This window comes from Gasterosteus aculeatus, chromosome 18 (genome assembly GCF_964276395.1).
Source record: "Gasterosteus aculeatus chromosome 18, fGasAcu3.hap1.1, whole genome shotgun sequence".
NCBI classification, from domain to species: Eukaryota; Metazoa; Chordata; class Actinopteri; order Perciformes; family Gasterosteidae; genus Gasterosteus; species Gasterosteus aculeatus.
Genome location: NC_135706.1, coordinates 9,700,189 through 9,716,580, shown reverse-complemented (window position 1 = coordinate 9,716,580; position 16,392 = coordinate 9,700,189). Strand labels below are relative to the sequence as shown.

Here is a 16,392-nt window from a genome sequence, read left to right as displayed (position 1 = left end):
GCAGTGCCGCTCGATGACTTGTGCAAAGCTAATGGCCATGAACGATTCAGGCATGGGTGGCTTTGGTGAGCCTGTTGGTCGGAGGAAGCAACTGAAACACCAAAAGAAAAAAAAATATTTAACTAATTTTAAATACCTTTACGTGACTGAGGACATTTACTTTTGTTGTTATATGTTTCAAACTGATGACGGATGGATGCGTTCAGAGTGTTTTAAGGGGAGACTTCTTGAAACTTTATTTACTGCTGTTTACTTTTGTTTTCAATTGAATCAACCAGTAGACATTGCTTTTTTTCCCCCTTCAGAATGCAAGATATCTGTGCACTACTGCACATTAACTTTATTTTAGAAAGTTAAAGTTAAACAAAAAAGTCCGGGATCAACATTGCTATGTTTTTCAAATTAATGCTGGATTAAAACAAAATCCTTTAAGAAAAATATGATGTGTTTTGAGCGAACACCACTTGTTTTGTGTATATTTGGGTTTAAACTGTCATGTGAGGTTTTGTGAGAAGTTAAGGACCTTAACATGATTTGGCTTTTTTTTCTTTTTCATTTAACTGAAAATACAAACATTACATCTGATAACCAACCAACCTAAACATGTCCCCCTATTTTAATTACTTGCCTTCACGCTGCAGGATGAGATTGTGCTCAAACATTGCTTTGTTTCATGGAGAAAAACGACGTTAAGTTAGGGAATTCAGTTCATTTATCGGCTCTATCTTATAATCTAAACGAAAAGTAATACTTTAGCTGCCATTTATTTACCTTTCATGCTACATATAGTTTTAAAACATGTTTGAGTTTGGATTAATCCTTTCCTGCAAAAAGTTAAGGAATTCCATGAAAATGGTCTGTTTTTACAATCCAGTTATCAAAATGTTATCAAGAAAGGGTTCACGAATAATAATCACCTGCGTAGTTGGTCAAGAAGAAGCAGTTTTGGCAGAGTTCACAAAAAATGTACCTTTCATGTTAAATTGAATGTAAAATAATTGAACAATATTATGTTAGCAAATCAATTTGCATTACTTTTTGTGTATCATAACAAAGAACTTCCAAGGTATTTGGTTAGAATTGCACGCCATTTAGTTTAGGCATCAAGACAGCATGCATTTAATGGTTTAGTTTTACAAAACAATCGAAGATATTTAAAGAATACATCACGTCTCAGGCCTATTTTCATTATCCTACTATTTCCACGGCAATGTGTTGCATTTCCACACAGACTAGAAAAGAGTCAGGAAGCCACCACCTAATGTGGTTTGCTCCAACTAAAGTTGACTAAAGGCCATATATCATGTTCAACTTTATTTTTTATGTGAAGTTACAAAAGATTGATTTTTTTTACCTTCGTTCAACTAACCAGAATTTCTTTCTTAAACAAAAAAAGCCAACTGAAATCAGTCGTGAAAGTTAGTTATTTTGTTCAAAACAGAAAATGATAAAGGATTCAATCTCATGACCAGGAGCAGATTCCTGAGCGGTTTGAAAACCAAATTTCTGAGCAGACTTTGGACTTCATCACCCCAGCTAACCCCACCCAACCCCCACTCCTCACCCTGAAGGCTCCCAGAGGAAATTTGCCTTTACTCTGCTGGCGTCAATGCAGTTCAAAGGGTTCATTGAGCTCCTCTCTCCCTTTTCTCCTTTCATTTTTAGTGAAGGGGTTATTTTTTTTGCCATTTACTTCATGCATTCCAGCCACCAATCCTTCACATTTTATATCCTTTGCAAGGAAGTGTAAACAGTGTTGGCAAAGCAGGCCATCTAATTTTACATGGACTTGGGAGTATGAACATGCGAAAGGTTTTTCATGAAAAAGGTAATATTCTCTTAATTATTTCATCTATGTAAAAGTCTCAAAACGGGCGGATTTGCTTAGTTAGCTTGATCACGTTCTTTGAGATTTCTGCCTGTCTCTGTAACAAGAAGAGGAAACAATTACGTTTTTTATTGCATTGAAATGCGTTCTTCAATTGCTATTTTTATAGATTTCGTTTACAATTAATTTGAATCAACGAAAAATGTGCACAAGTCCCACAAAAGGTGAACATATACCACGTGCTCAACACTTAACCAACAACTTGTGGGACATTTGAATTATTCCCTCACCTTCTTTTAACAAAATGAATATCGAGACCTTCATTAAACATGTGATTTCATATTTGAGTGGCTCAATAAATCTAAATTAAGACTTTAAATCACACGTTTTAAGACACATTCATGAAAGGGAGCCAAGAATGTACCAGCTCCTGAATTCAGCAGGGTGAATTATCCTTTAGGTGGGAAACAATGAGAAAAGAAAAATGAAAAGAAACATGCGGGGGAGGTAAATCACGTGTTATTAGTCATTTTTTAATTCGAGAAACTCTCTTCCAACAGGAGTAAACAGGGTGGAAATGTGTGAATGAAATATCGGTGACGTCATAGAGGGGGGAGGTTTGCAAAAGAAGCGCCTCCGCAGCCGAAAACTGCGCACAATGAGACAAATAGCCACTTTTGTTTTTATTATCTCAAGTTTCTGCTTGGATTCAGGGGGTAAGATTCACTTTATTTCGCTTCTTTTGGGTTCTTGGAGCTTTTCAAAAGTTTGCCAGCATTTGTTGATCATCTTCATGAAAATGTTTATGATCTTCGCATTGGTTTATTTCCTAAACGTAAGATCATTCCAATATGACCGTAATGTTGTTTGAATGAACCTAAGATGGGTAGTTTTTAAACCCCTTCTTATTTTTCAGATGTTTTCTCACAAGGAATTCACAGTTCAGTTTGATACCAAATGCGCCATTTGTTACTAAACCCGCTAATCCGGGTGTGTTTGGGCATCTGAAACTCCTTAACTTCGATGAATGGTTTCGCTAAATGAGCCGATCCATCTCTCGCTGCCAAGTTGTTCAAATCCGGTCATTTCAGGTCAGTGAGAAGCAGCTTCTAGGGGGGGGGGGGGGGGCAGCTCCCAGCATCCAAACACTGCAGCCAGTGACTTTCTGCACGAACTTTAGTTAAACAAATTAATAAATATTGGCCACCGTCCAGGTTTGAAAGTGACTCACCTGCAGGAGCGGGTGAAGACATTCCCCCCCCCCCCCGTCACGTGAATGAATGAGATGGCACAGGGCGGACCGAACGTCCCCCCCCATGGAGCAAACGTGGGGGAAAGAAGAGATTCCGTCGGCTGGACGTGGAGGCTGCCGACGCTTCAGGTTGGGATGCATGTTTGGGCCGACTTTTAAACCGGCCGCATGAATCAAAGAGATTTGTTTTGTTGTTGTTTTTTCCGCGGATGAATATTTTATATACGGTAACGTAAGAAGCGGCAGCGTGAAGGACAGGCTGGCTGCGTTTTTTTTTTTTAAATGTGCCATGGAGAATCATCAACAGGCGGGTCCGAATAGTTGAGGCACCGTTGTTCATTTTCATCTTCCACAAAATGCTGCGTCAATTTGATGCTTTCGCCGCACGAATCAGAAAAGCGTTTTTTGGTTATAACGTTGTCCAATAGTCGAGATCTCATTGGTGGATCCGAACCCAACTCCCCCCCTGCACGTCCTGCAGCCATTACCGTGGCTCCTCAAACCATGTGGCATTCTTGGCCCAGACCCCCATCATACTCTCAGACCCCCCCACACACACCTCTTTCGCTCTTGTCACAAGTTCCAACTATTAAAAACCATCAAGCATTTAAAAAACACACACTAATGTAATACTGTAAGTGAGGAACCTCAAAGCCACCCAACTGATCTGACGTCGGTTATTCACTGCCTATCGGCCGTGTGTCCTAACAGCGCCGTGTAGGCTACAAGTAAAACTGTTCCCAGACCAGTGACTGGGGGGACTTGCCGTGAATAGCGACACCCGTCGGCTCGCTGCGGACAATCACCTGCACGGTGCTGCTCACCAAACGCGGTTTGAAAACTGATGCTTATTATTTCATACATATTTAATAACTATTATGAGTTCATAAAGGAAATGAAAAGCGAGGTATTTAAGTAATACGAACTTATATTTACGAATCACAATGAGTTTGTTTGAACTATAATGGGGAGGTGGGAATCCGCTCATCCGGTTGACGGGTTCGCCATGTTGGAAAAAAGTCGAAAAGTGTGATGCTGTTCAATATTTGACACCTCGCGGGAAGTTTTACGTTTTAACGAATAGTTTCAACTACAGAAAACGTATAAAATTATACATGTACAAACGTTGAAACGATAACATTGGCAAGTGGGCGGGAGTTAGTTCATTAATACTTTTCCGCTGAGCTATATAGTTCCTCAGGAATCATCGAGCTTTCATTTCCGGTTAGCGCATTGATATTTCCGTGGGGTCACAGGTGTGTGCGTGTGTGTGTGTGTGTGTGTGTGTGTGTGTGTGCTTGTGTGTGCGCGCGCGCGCGCTCATTGGTTGCTTGAGAAAGTCTTCAAACGTGTCAGCCAATAACAAATCACCTGTTTCAAAATACTTTTTTAGACAGAAAAGGTCTATCAACTATTTCAGACTCAAGGTCTATATAAACTTACACACACACACACACACACACACACACACACACACACACACACACACACACATATAAAAATAAAAATAAGGCTTTAAAGGATTTAATACCGATTTTACCGGGTGGCCGAGCGCCCCCTGGTGGGTCATCGTGCTCTCCTGCAATCCCGCACGTATGCATTGCTAATGTGTGGTACGATGATTAAAGGGGGAGTGGGCTTTTATTGGTCATTATTATTATGCTGTTTTTAATTATGCTTACTTATCCAGTCAATGATCAAGTAAAGTGATTACTTTTGAGTTTGTCACATGTTCTTATAATTCTTTTTCTCAAACTCCGCCTTCTGCTTATTTGCTAGAATTATTTCAGTTTTTTGTCATTGGGAATATTGTATTAATATCAAATTCCACGTCGCTAACATGTGACAATTTTGTTGGCCTTGATGTTGAAAATGTATGAATTCTATTTTTATACATTATTTTGTTAACGTACCTTTTATTCCATCATATAATAGTACAAGTGTAATAGTACAATTTCTAGAGCTGAAAAGTTAAAGATAAGATTTAAGTGGGTACGAAATGGATTTTAAAAAGTTAAAACATGCAAGTAATATAATTTCCTGATCCTTGTTTGAGTATTCAGGCATTTTAAGTAAACAATTTTTAGTTTAAGTTGAAGATTTAAGTGTGCTTATTGCGATGCGATTATATTTACTGGAATGTTTTTCTTTTAATTGTGTGGAAATTAAGAAATCTTTCTATTTTCAACAAATTCTTAAAACCCACTCTTATGACCTGATTAAATAAAGATGTTTCCACTTAACGAAAAACAAATACTGTAACAATTATTTAAACCAGACAACAAAAAAGATTTGAAAAAAATTTGACTTAACAATAAAATGATAATCTCAAACCGTCTTCCAATTACTTTTTGTTTTGTAAATCATTTTTAAATCTTCACTTTAAATGTAATATTTCTTTAATGCTCCAAAAAGCTGAACAGGTGGTTATACATCAGAAAAATAAAAAATATATTAAAAAAAAACATTGGCCTTTTCTTTTTTGTTGGATTCAATTTAAAAATCTCAGGTTGAGGAAGTGTCGTTGGTGTAATCTTTCAACAGTAACTGCACCACACAAACATGAGCACGGGACACAGGAGGGTTCTTCCAGCCAGCCACACGGGGCCCTCTATTGGGCCCTCTGTCAGACCACCGATCTGCCCCTGCTGCACGTATCGGCAGTCTTCAGAGTGAGCGCCCCCTGGCGGGAGGACTGGAGATGGACACGATGCTACGGGGGACACGTGAGACACGTACGGGAGCAGTGAATAAGGCATTAACATGGAAGGGACTTCGATCAGATTGTCCTGCTGCTGATGAGGATTTAGCAATGAATATATTCTTACATTTCCACCCGTGCAAATTTAGATGGAAGCAGAGGACAAAGAGACTGGAACACAAAAGGCTGCGCTCCGTGCGCTGCACATTTTCACCGTCAGATTTTTGTCCTCAGTTGAACATTTAAAAAGATGATTCCAAGAGAAGTGTTTCGATGCAAACTCACCGAGAAATAACACAACAGATAAGCACCAGAGCAAGATAGCATGGATAACAATACAAAATTCAAATGTAAATACGAATGTTTAAAAAGTGTCATTTTATTCACGTGGCACTTTGCCCCAATAAATGTATTAATGACATAACAAATGGGCACCACAAATCCGTTTGAAAAGTTGTTTATTGTAATGTAGCATTGTTTTTTATTCCCTTTAAAAAGGCAAATGACCAGAGGTAGAAATCATCAGTCTGAAAGAAATACGGGGACCGACATTTAAACACACACACTCTTTCACGCATGTTTTTTGTTGTTGTTGTTGTTGTTGTTGTTACAAGTTGCTCATCCACAGCAATACCCTTTTGCGGCGTAATCGCCTCGCTCTATACTTGTACACGCTGAAGTCACTCAACATTCTGTACACAAACGCAAAATAAATAATACGTGTGATTTGTGTTGAAACAACCTACAAATAACCTCATGACGGCTCACTGCCGGTTGGCTGATGTACTGCAACGGTGAAGGTAACCCCCCCCCCCCCCCCCCCTCCTCCTCTCTGAAGGGAGCTGAAAGATCCGGTGTCGCGTTAGTGTGACGTTAAAGGGAAAGCGTGAACAGCTGGTGCGAGCAGTTATTCCCGAGCGGATTCGAACAGAGCAGAAGTCGGCACAAGTTATTTGACCCAGGAGATGTTGAGGCAGCGGGCGATGAAGGCGTAGGTGTCCGCCACCTCCTGGATGACCTTGCTGGTGGGCTTGCCGGCGCCGTGGCCCGACTTAGTGTCCACGAGGATGAACAGCGGGTTCGTCTGCTTGGGGTCGCGGCCCACGACGTGCTGCAGGGTGGCGATGTACTTGAGCGAGTGGAGGGGCACCACGCGGTCGTCGTGGTCCCCCGTCAGCAGGAGCACCGCCGGGTACTGGACCCCGTTGCCTTCTGGGACGCGGATGTTGTGGAGCGGCGAGTATCTGGCAAAGGAGAGCAGCGGAGGAGGCACGGAGGTCAGACGTTCGCACACGTCCAGGGATATATAAACTACCGGTGAATCCGGACCACAGGGACAGTCGACTCGATGCTTAATGAAAGCCAACATCGAGCATTTAATGATCCGCACAAGTAAAAACAAACACGTCACTGAGCAAACGTACGCCGGCGAGCAACTTACTTCATGAGACACTCGAACTGATCTTGGTCGTCGGCGCAGCCGAAGTCGGTGGTCCAGGCGTGGCCGATGGTGAACTTGTGGAACTTCAGCATGTCCATGACGCCGACCTGAGCGACGGCGCAGCCGAACAGCTCTGGCCGCTGGTTGACGCAGGCCGCTGGGAGAGGGAGCACACGGTCAGAGGGGGATTACACGCACGCACGCCAGGGAGTCGTGGCAGGTCTACATACCTACGAGCAGGCCCCCGTTAGAGCCGCCGTTTATGGTCAGCTTGGAAGGAGACGTGTAGCCCTCTTTGACGAGATATTCAGCCGCACACTGGAAGTCTGTGAAGCAGTTCTGCTTGTTGGCCAGCATGCCAGCTTAAAGGAGGGGATAACAAAGTACGTCAGAGGGGGGAGTTTCAGGTGGTGTCAACCAGCGAGATGGATGCGCACAACTGCGCTCACCTTTGTGCCAGGTCTCCCCGTACTCGCCTCCTCCTCGAATGTTGGCGACGGCCAGGACTCCTCCTAGATGTCGAACGAAAATGAGTCGGGAGACGCTGTAGCTCGGCGTGATGGAGATGTTAAAACCGCCGTAGCCGTACAGGAAACCGGGGTGGGAGCCGTCCAGTTTGATGCCCTTCTTGTGAACGATGAACATGGGGATCTGAGTGCCGTCCTTGGAGGAATAGAAGACCTGGCACAAACGCAGAGATCATCAGGATCCCAGATAGGACTGGAAATAGAGCTGGGACGTTAAGGGGGGCGGGGGGAGGGGCCACATGCATTGGGAGCATTGGGTACATTTCCCATTTTCACCTTTACAATGGTGGTAGAAATATAACAATAAATCTGAAATTTCTAAAGATCAATTGCCTTTAAAAAACAGACTACTTAAATATCATATTGAAAAATGTAATATTTAACAGAGTGGGGAATTTGTTCTGCTCCAGCACACACCACACGAGACTGTTTGCAACTTGATTGATAGCTCTTATTTAATGAGTCACTACTCCAACTGGCATTCAGGCACAAATAAATGTAAAGAAAACGTAATACAGCTACACAGAATTACTTGGGTTACTTACCTGGGTGGTCTGGTAGTCCGAGGGGCTGAAGCCTTTGACCGTGACCTCTCTGAAGATGTGGGGCTGCAGCGGCTCCTGAGTCAGGTCGCAGTGGTAAATGATGGCTGGATGCCGGAGAACAAAAACTTTCATTGGACTCTATAATCTTTACAATTCATTTGATGACACGTGGGAAATGTTTTGCCATTGCTGCACATTTCTTTCGTTCTTATCCCGTGAAAAGTTTACATGTAATTTTTGTACAAAAAAAAAATTGTAAAACGACACAGCATCTGCAAATGCTGCACAAACAGCCATTTAAGGCACAACGTGCATTTAGAGATCTCGTACCTGGGGAGAGGAAGGAGGTGAAGTAGTAAAAGATCTCAGAGTCCCTCTTCCTGCCTGTGAAACCCACAACGGAGCCGACATCCAGAGGGAAGGTCCTCAGCTCCTCCCCCGAGCTCAGACGGTACATCTTCAACACGTTCTTCACGTCGTGGAGGAAACACACAAACAGGTAGCTGGAGTACGTACAGGTGGCGAACACTGCGGGCGACACGTGGCCAAAGGAAGACATCACAGAAGAAGTTTAAAGGCACATTTCTACACAGATTCCTAATGTGTCCATAGCAAGAGGTCCTCGAGTGCTGCGGCGGCTCACCGATAACGTCCTTCTCGTGTTGAGGGATGAGCTCCTTCCAGCTGCTCTGAGCCGGCGAGGCAAAGTCAATGTTGATGAGGCGGTAACGCGGGGCGTCCAGGTTGGTCTTGAACGTGAACAACGTGCCCTCATTGGTCACATACTCGTACTCGGCGTCAAAGTTATCGATTAGCTTCACCCACGGCAAGAGTCCTAAACGTGGGAGGAGTCCCGTGATGAGAGCATTGGCCATGCAGAGGGCACACAGCTCAACAAGATAATACAAAGTAACACACCTGTAATACCCTGCGGAGTGGTTTTAAGGTCACAATACCACAGTCTGTTAACCGGATCACAACCTTCCCGGATAGACAGCAGCAGGTACCGTCCATCGTCTGATACCTGCAACATACAGACCATCACTGTACCGAACCTGAATACCAAGCAACACACCGTCTGCCGTTGGCTGACATTGCGGGGAAAGCAAAGTCGTGGAATACCTCGGCTCCGGCCATCCATTTGGGATGGTCAGGGAATTCTGCACAAAGCACGTCCTCGGACTGCGGAGTCCCCAAAACATGGAAGTACAGCTTCTGATGCAGGTTGGTGGAGGTCTCAGTGCCTAAGAGACAAAACATCAAACTCTCAGCATCGCCTCCTAGTGGTAGCAAAAAAAACCTGAAAGGGGGGTAGGGGGGCTGTGAAGTGGGTGTGGATTTCACAAACAACACAACTACATCAGAGTTGTGATAACAAAAAGATGCTACAAATACATCAGATTCCAAATGTACACACACATTTTAAATCAGCTGGGTGGTTGTAGCAGCTACAGCACCGTTGGCCTCACCGTCGCTCTTGCCCTCCTGCTTTGGGTACGAGTTGTAGAAAAGTCCCTTCCCATCGTGAGTCCAGGACATGCAGCTAAACTTGACCTGCTCCAGCCGGTCCTCCAGAGGCTTGGCGTCTTCCACCTGCAGGAAGCGGATCTCCACCCAGTCTGAACCGCTGGCGCTGGTGCCATAAGCCAGGTACTCGCCGTCCTCGGAGAACGCGTATCCTTCCAGCAGCAAAAATCACAGTGCATTAGCAGGGAGATCTGTTGGTGCTCGGGAGGCTGAGGCTGACATTCTTTATTTAGCCGTCAATGTGGATGCCATAAATAGACGGCTATTTCTGGAAATTACATTTTAGCATTTCCGGTTACTATTCTGCCAATCTGGGCAATGACTTCACAATAAAATGCAATTACAATCTAACGCAACTGTAATATATAATGTGGCGTGGAGCCCAAACGTTTTTTAAACATACATTTCTGGAAATTTGAAGAACGGTTAAAAGAATAAAGCAACTTAGTAATAAAAGGAGAGCTGTAATAGAATACATCGCTTTGTTTGATACCTCGCAGGGCAACGGTTCCATCGTCAGAAAACGTGTTTGGGTCCAAGAAGACTTTGGGCTCAGCCTCCAGGCTCTCCTGCACGTACATCACACTCTGGTTTTGGAGGCCTGTGTTGTAGAAGTGAAAGTACCTGGAAACGAGGGAAGGAATCACATTTGTCAGAAAGTAGTTTCACGGATATGCGCTCCGCCAGAAGAGCGCAAAACCAGATTGTGCCGCGCCTCACCGGTTGCCCCTTTTGAAGGGACAGCTGTACTTGGGGTAGTCGTACAGCTCGGTCATCCGCTCCTTGAACAGGTCTCGCACCTCACAGCGCTCCAGGTAGGGCAAGGTCAGCTGGTTCTGAGCGGTGACAAACGCCTGGTGGAGGAACACATGGAGATCAAAAAGGTACCACAACGTCTGCACTCAGTTCAGCAAAAGCAGAAGGGAGGATTCGTCTGATCACAGAACAGGTGATTGTCCATCATGCAGGTTACAGGTTTGATTCAAACTAATTCATCCAGATGACAGGCTTCTCTGCGGAGGCAACTTGGAAACATCAACACATCTGAACACCGGCGGATTATTAGTGCCTTATTATATATTAGAATATGTAATAAGCCCCTAATAACCAAGTGTTTATTTTCGTAAGCAGAATGGTAAGAGGGACTCCGATCAATTAATTCGCACACGAGAGAAAATAGAAAATATGAGTAAAGAAATTCTTACAGTAAATCGCGTGTGTAGTTGGTCTTTAAAGTACTGATGGTTAAAAGTACGGTTACCTGTGTCTTTTCACTGTCCGGGTCCTCCAGCCAGCTGTACGGATCTGGCACTTTGCAGCCATGATACCCATCCACCTGAAACAGCGAGAAGGCATAGCTAACGTTAGCTAGCACAAGTTAACGTGTGGCGAAATACATTTTTAATAAAAAGACTGAATAAAGCTGGCGCGTCCTGGACGACCACCAACGACAACCCGAATAAAACATCAGCCATCGTAACATGCAAGCGGAGCGTTAGCTTGCTACGGCTGGTGGGGAACAGCTGTCCGGGTCGTCAACAAAGTCAGTGTGGGATGTTACGGGGGGCTAAGCTAACTAGCATACTAACAAAGCGTACGCCGACTCCCAATGAATGAACCGAGCGTGACGACGAAGCATCCCGGCGTATTAGCATGCTAGGCTAGCTAGCTAGCTAGCGGAGTTCACTCACAACTGCATCGTCACGGTACGCCTGCGGGTACGGAAAGGCCATTTTGGAGGACAATTTTCGGGAGTAGCGACACAAAACGAGCTGCCTCAGCGAGTGTAATGTCGTTTTTGAAATGACCCGTTGGATACTATTAAACATCGACTTAGAGCGCTGGAGCCCCCCTTTATTTTTTCGGCAGTCAAGCCTGCTTACAAACAGCCAACGAGGGCTCCAAAGAGGGCGCCGCCCGTCGCTGCGGCGTCGCGGCCGGACGCTGTAGCGCCCTCTGCCGGCGAGAAGTGAGAACGCACCTCGGACCACGACGACCGCAGCGCGTTTAAACTAGTTCCACTAAAAGTCAAGACTCAACATCGAGTATCTGCGTTGTCTGTGATGGAGGTGAAATAAGTGGAGCAATGGCAGTAACTATTCAAGGTATTGAGTGTTTCTCTGTTAGTATACAATATGCTCGTTGTATCAAGGCAGAAATGTAATTTAACCATTGGTACATTCATGAACAAATGAAAGCGTCTCTGGATAATTGAGCCCGCGGTCTTACATGGTGTTGTTCATACGATACATATGTGGTACTCAAAATTGAATATTACAAAATGCACTTTTTAAAAATGTGGACACATTTTTAAATTTAATTTTATTAATGAGCCAACATCAACCTCACCTCTGATTAGCCGTAATAGTTCTGTTGAAACATTTTAATGATTTATTTTTAGCAAGTTACTTTTCAATTGTTGATTAGTTTTTATTAAACAAATTGTGAATAAGTAACCCACAAGCTCGGAATGACACCTTTCTTTTGTCTTTCTTCTCGACACTGTTTTTTCCCTCACTCTCAGACCAGAAAATAAAGATTCACTCAAGAGATCAGTTGTTTTCCGCCTCACTGTCAACGTTGTGAAACTAAACCGTTTAAAAGTGCTAAAGAGTTAAATAGAAAAGTAGAAACCAAAGCAAAAGTATTTACAGAACAGCAATGACCCTTATGACCCTATTTAAATAGCAATGTGATAGTGTGAAGCTGGAACTTTGGTTAAAGTTTACAAGTCCACCGGCAATCTCCATCAGCGGCCTTATCTACACGGCAGAAAAGGACGGGGGTCAACCCTTCACTCTTCTTTCTTTCTGCTCGTCCTCTTCCCCTCTCTTCCTTCCTCTCCTTGATCAATCAATCCCGATTCGACCATCATTATCACCGTATATACTCAGCAGTGACTGATGGGTTGAGATAAGGCACGCAGAGGCAGCAGCAGGAGGAAATGTGTGGATCCAACGGTAGAATTCATTTCATGGGGTGGGTTTTCCCCCCCAAAATAAAAATATCAGGCACCTTTTAGTTCCGTTTAGTTTATCTTGTGTTTAAATATGCTAAAGCGCGTGTTTTGACTGCCGTCTGCATCTTTCCGTGGTAACAAACAAAGACTCACGTCTCGAATATGTCGTGTTAATCCTCTTTGACATCTCCTGCCACAATGTGACTCTTAGTCATTCGGCAGATAAGAGCCTTGAAACAGATTTAATTACACAGTTGAAAAGGAAACACATTGTTCGGATACCACGGCCGATCATACGGTTAAACGTCTCCAGGAGATTCCACAGTGTTGTTTCTTTCGTATTCAGCTCCAAGCGTGTCGAAACTGTCACGCCACCACGGCGGATTTAGGAGGAAGATGGGGAGGATCTTAACCATCCTCTCGTGGTTGAGTGCACAGCGAAAGTGAAGAGAGAGAGAGAGAGAGAGAGAGAGAGAGATAGAGAGATAGAGGGGGGGGGGGGGGGGGGGGGGAGTTGAATGCGGGTAGACTGCTTCTCTTTCCAAAGAAATTCTAGGTTTTTGTCGCATGTGAGTCATAATGAGACCTGATGCCTCGTCTGAGGGACCCGTGAGTATCTGAAACGTGGAGTTTTTTTGGCGTGAGGATGTTCTCTGACCCCCCTCCCCTCCCCCCTCCACACACACACACACACACACACACACACACACACACACACACACACACACACACACACACACACACACACACACACACACACACACACACACACACACACACACACTCTTTTCTTCTTCCTTTCCTTAAGCTGGAGTTCAGCATCTCTTCCTGTTTGCCTACATCGGGCTCCGATACGGGTCACGGAACTATTGTCCTCTGACGCCTCTGTTTCCCTCAACAAACTGGGGAGAGAATAACAGTGACAGTTTGAATGAGCGCGGTTGTGCTTCCATTGAAATATTGCCTTTCTTATTTTCTTAGAGTGGGTTGGGTTTATGCATGTGTGTGTGTGTTCAACAAAGAGCGGGTCCGGGCTGGAAGGCGGCCATGCATGAATTAGTCCTTCTTGCTCCACTGTCTTCCTCCATTGGCGAGTCCCGAGTCAACAGCGATGCGTCCCTCATAGTCGGAAGCACCTGTCTCTGTTGCTGCGGACAAAGGAGGATGACCACCTGTTGTGCTTTGCACCGCGCAGGGGGGGGGGGGGGTCGACACAAGGTCAAGCCGTTCATAAACCTTCGGAGTGGCTCCTGATGAACCTGCGGTTAAAGGTTTCAAAAGAAAGGAAACCGTCGATCATAAATCAAATCAATCAAAAAGGCCGAGTTGACGTTGCGATACGATTCCAAGATTGCGAGATTGGATGAGCCGGTTTAACCGGCTCCTGCGTGCGCGGGTACATTCTCTTCTCGTAAACCAGCACACGCTCACCTTGCAGGATCATATTTGGAGGAAAAACACGTTGGAAACGTTTTCTGATAGAGATCAGACTCTTGGCAACGCTCTTAATACCTTCTTGTGAGGTGTTCTTAACACTCACGGGACCCTTCGGGTGATTCTCAAGTTGAATAAATGATCAACTTTTGATTATTACTTATTTCCTCATTATCAAGTCTGTAAGAGTCCACTTCAAATGCAACAGACAGTGCAGTTCAACTTGTTAAGCTGCATATTTACTTAAACCCATGTTTTTGTATATTACTGCCACTTCCTTCCTACTGCAAAGCCGCTACTAATTACTAAGGACAGATATTTTAGAAATGTTAAAGAGACGTATTTGTGGGCTTTCTTCCACAGACTAGCGAAGAGCATCTATTACACCTTCCAATGTCTTTTTATTGCTGAAATGTTTGAAGGATTGTTCTGCTGTTCACAGCAAAAGCGACACTGATTTGCGTATAATGTGGACTGATTCGGCCTAATATAGTTAAATGTGAAATAAAACGCGGTGGGTCGTATTGCTTTCATTTTTCATTACAAACGCCATAATCAGCCAGAAAGGACGTCCATGTTTATTTATTAAAAAAAAAAAAAACAGCTAAAATCTACGGCCCGTCATTTTAATAACAGTGGTCCAAAGGGATCTCAAGGCGACAGAACAATACACGAGCACAATAACAGGGACTCTTTTAAATACAGAGATCACAGGGGACGGCTTCCTGCCCCCCCGTGCCTCCTCTCGGCTGTCATTAGCCGGGGCCGGGATAACAGTCTCTGCTCTGTCCTGTGTGTCATGTGGTGGAGGGTCACTCAAACTCGCGGGCCCTCAGATGTCGTCAGACGACAACAGGATGCTGCGAGGATCCCGTCGGGGGAAATTACAGCCCGGGCCGATGTGATTGGAGTGCAAGTTGAAAGGAGGTGCCGGACGGTGGGGCCGACGCGCACACACGGGGCACGTCGGCCCCACCGAGGTAAAGATGATTCACGTTCAAGGGGCCGCGCCAGTGACTCCGATGCCCCGGATATGAAGGCAGATGCACTGACTAACAAGCGTTACAAACAAGCGTGACTTTTGATTTGAACTTTCCAAAGAACTTCGACGTCGTCCTGCGGGGACGTCATCTCTGCCTGTTTCGGGACGTCACATTTAATACGGTTCTGTCAGCCTCTGTTCAGACGTACAGTCACGAGTTCTTTCAGCAAAGAACACATGACGGGAGCGACAATAAGGCCGATCCGGAGCAGAAGAAGGGGCGGTTGTCATCGTGTGCAGTGATCATGTTGAAAAGGGAAAGAGAGCACTCAGGTTTCCCGAAGCCAAGTCGCTGAAAGAAGTGAGGATAAAAGGACCGTTTTTTTTTTTTCTTCCAAAAAGCGTTCATGTGCACGGCGTGGTGTCTTTGATTGATGTGTGCGTGCGACAGGGCCTGGGCGTATACTGTGAAAACAAAATGCTGACATCGTTGTCTGAAAATAGATCTCTCGGTGCGATTTGCGCCCGTGTCGGGTCCTGTCGTACGGGCACAACATCCCGTCACCACAACAATCGCACCTCGCGTCTCGCTAAAATGTGTCTGCGACTCACAGACACATATCTGCCGCCCGTCCCCCCCTCAGACATCCGAAGAGACTTTCTGGTCTTAATTAGTTAGGCCAGAGCGAACTTAGTGGGAGAACAAAGCGGAACAACCTGAGTTTCCCCCCTTGTCATTACGCAAACGCCGCATACGTGTGTCCATCGTCTCTCTTTATGTCCCCTCTGTTGGGCCTTTGAACCTAAACCGGCTCTGTTTTCTGGGTTTGTCACAAAAAAAGAAAAAAGAAAAGGAGGAGGGTAAAATGAACGCATCGCTTGCGTGCAGACGGATATTACCCTTTTGAAAGCAAAATAAACGTGTGTGTGTGTGTGTGCGTGCCCTGTAATTTCACTGTTGACATGTGCACTTACAGTGGGGATCTGGGACCCCGGTAATGACTGGGGCAGGTAACGCTGGAGACAGGTGGAGGACAGTGCTGTCTGTCCTGAAATAGAGAGAGTGTGTGTGTGTGTGTGTGCGGGTGTGTGTGGGAGTGTCAAACACACAACTGAGACACTGTGGCACCTGGTGATGTCATCGATGTTGTCACCAAGTGGTAGTAAAGTTCCCCTTTTATAACGGACGCCATTCC

At 44.9% G+C, this 16,392-nt stretch overlaps 1 protein-coding gene and 1 long non-coding RNA gene across 3 annotated transcripts; one reads left to right on the top strand and one right to left on the bottom strand.

Annotated features, from left to right (window-relative positions):
• Window positions 1-1,587: 1,587 nt before the first annotated feature.
• LOC120808175 (uncharacterized) lies at window positions 1,588-3,751 on the top strand. Its single transcript, XR_013453354.1, has 4 exons — window positions 1,588-1,828; window positions 2,389-2,544; window positions 2,745-2,919; window positions 3,043-3,751. It is a non-coding gene; the product is annotated as an uncharacterized LOC120808175 (long non-coding RNA).
• Window positions 3,752-6,222: 2,471 nt separating this feature from the next.
• Window positions 6,223-11,779, bottom strand: prep (prolyl endopeptidase). Of its 2 annotated transcripts, none has more exons than XM_040160846.2 (14): window positions 11,513-11,779; window positions 11,083-11,157; window positions 10,542-10,675; window positions 10,315-10,445; window positions 9,764-9,973; window positions 9,417-9,538; window positions 9,213-9,318; window positions 8,938-9,129; window positions 8,625-8,822; window positions 8,295-8,398; window positions 7,672-7,903; window positions 7,453-7,584; window positions 7,223-7,379; window positions 6,223-7,025 (listed from the first exon to the last, which is right to left on the bottom strand). In XM_040160846.2, exons 1-14 carry the CDS (start codon window positions 11,648-11,650, stop codon window positions 6,731-6,733), a joined length of 2,226 nt encoding a protein of 741 aa, XP_040016780.1. In that variant the 5' UTR covers window positions 11,651-11,779; the 3' UTR covers window positions 6,223-6,730. The 2 variants fall into 2 exon arrangements, with proteins under 2 accessions (XP_040016780.1, XP_077949273.1); XM_078093147.1 differs by having other exon boundaries at window positions 11,411-11,769.
• Between the last annotated feature and the right edge of the window lie 4,613 nt (window positions 11,780-16,392).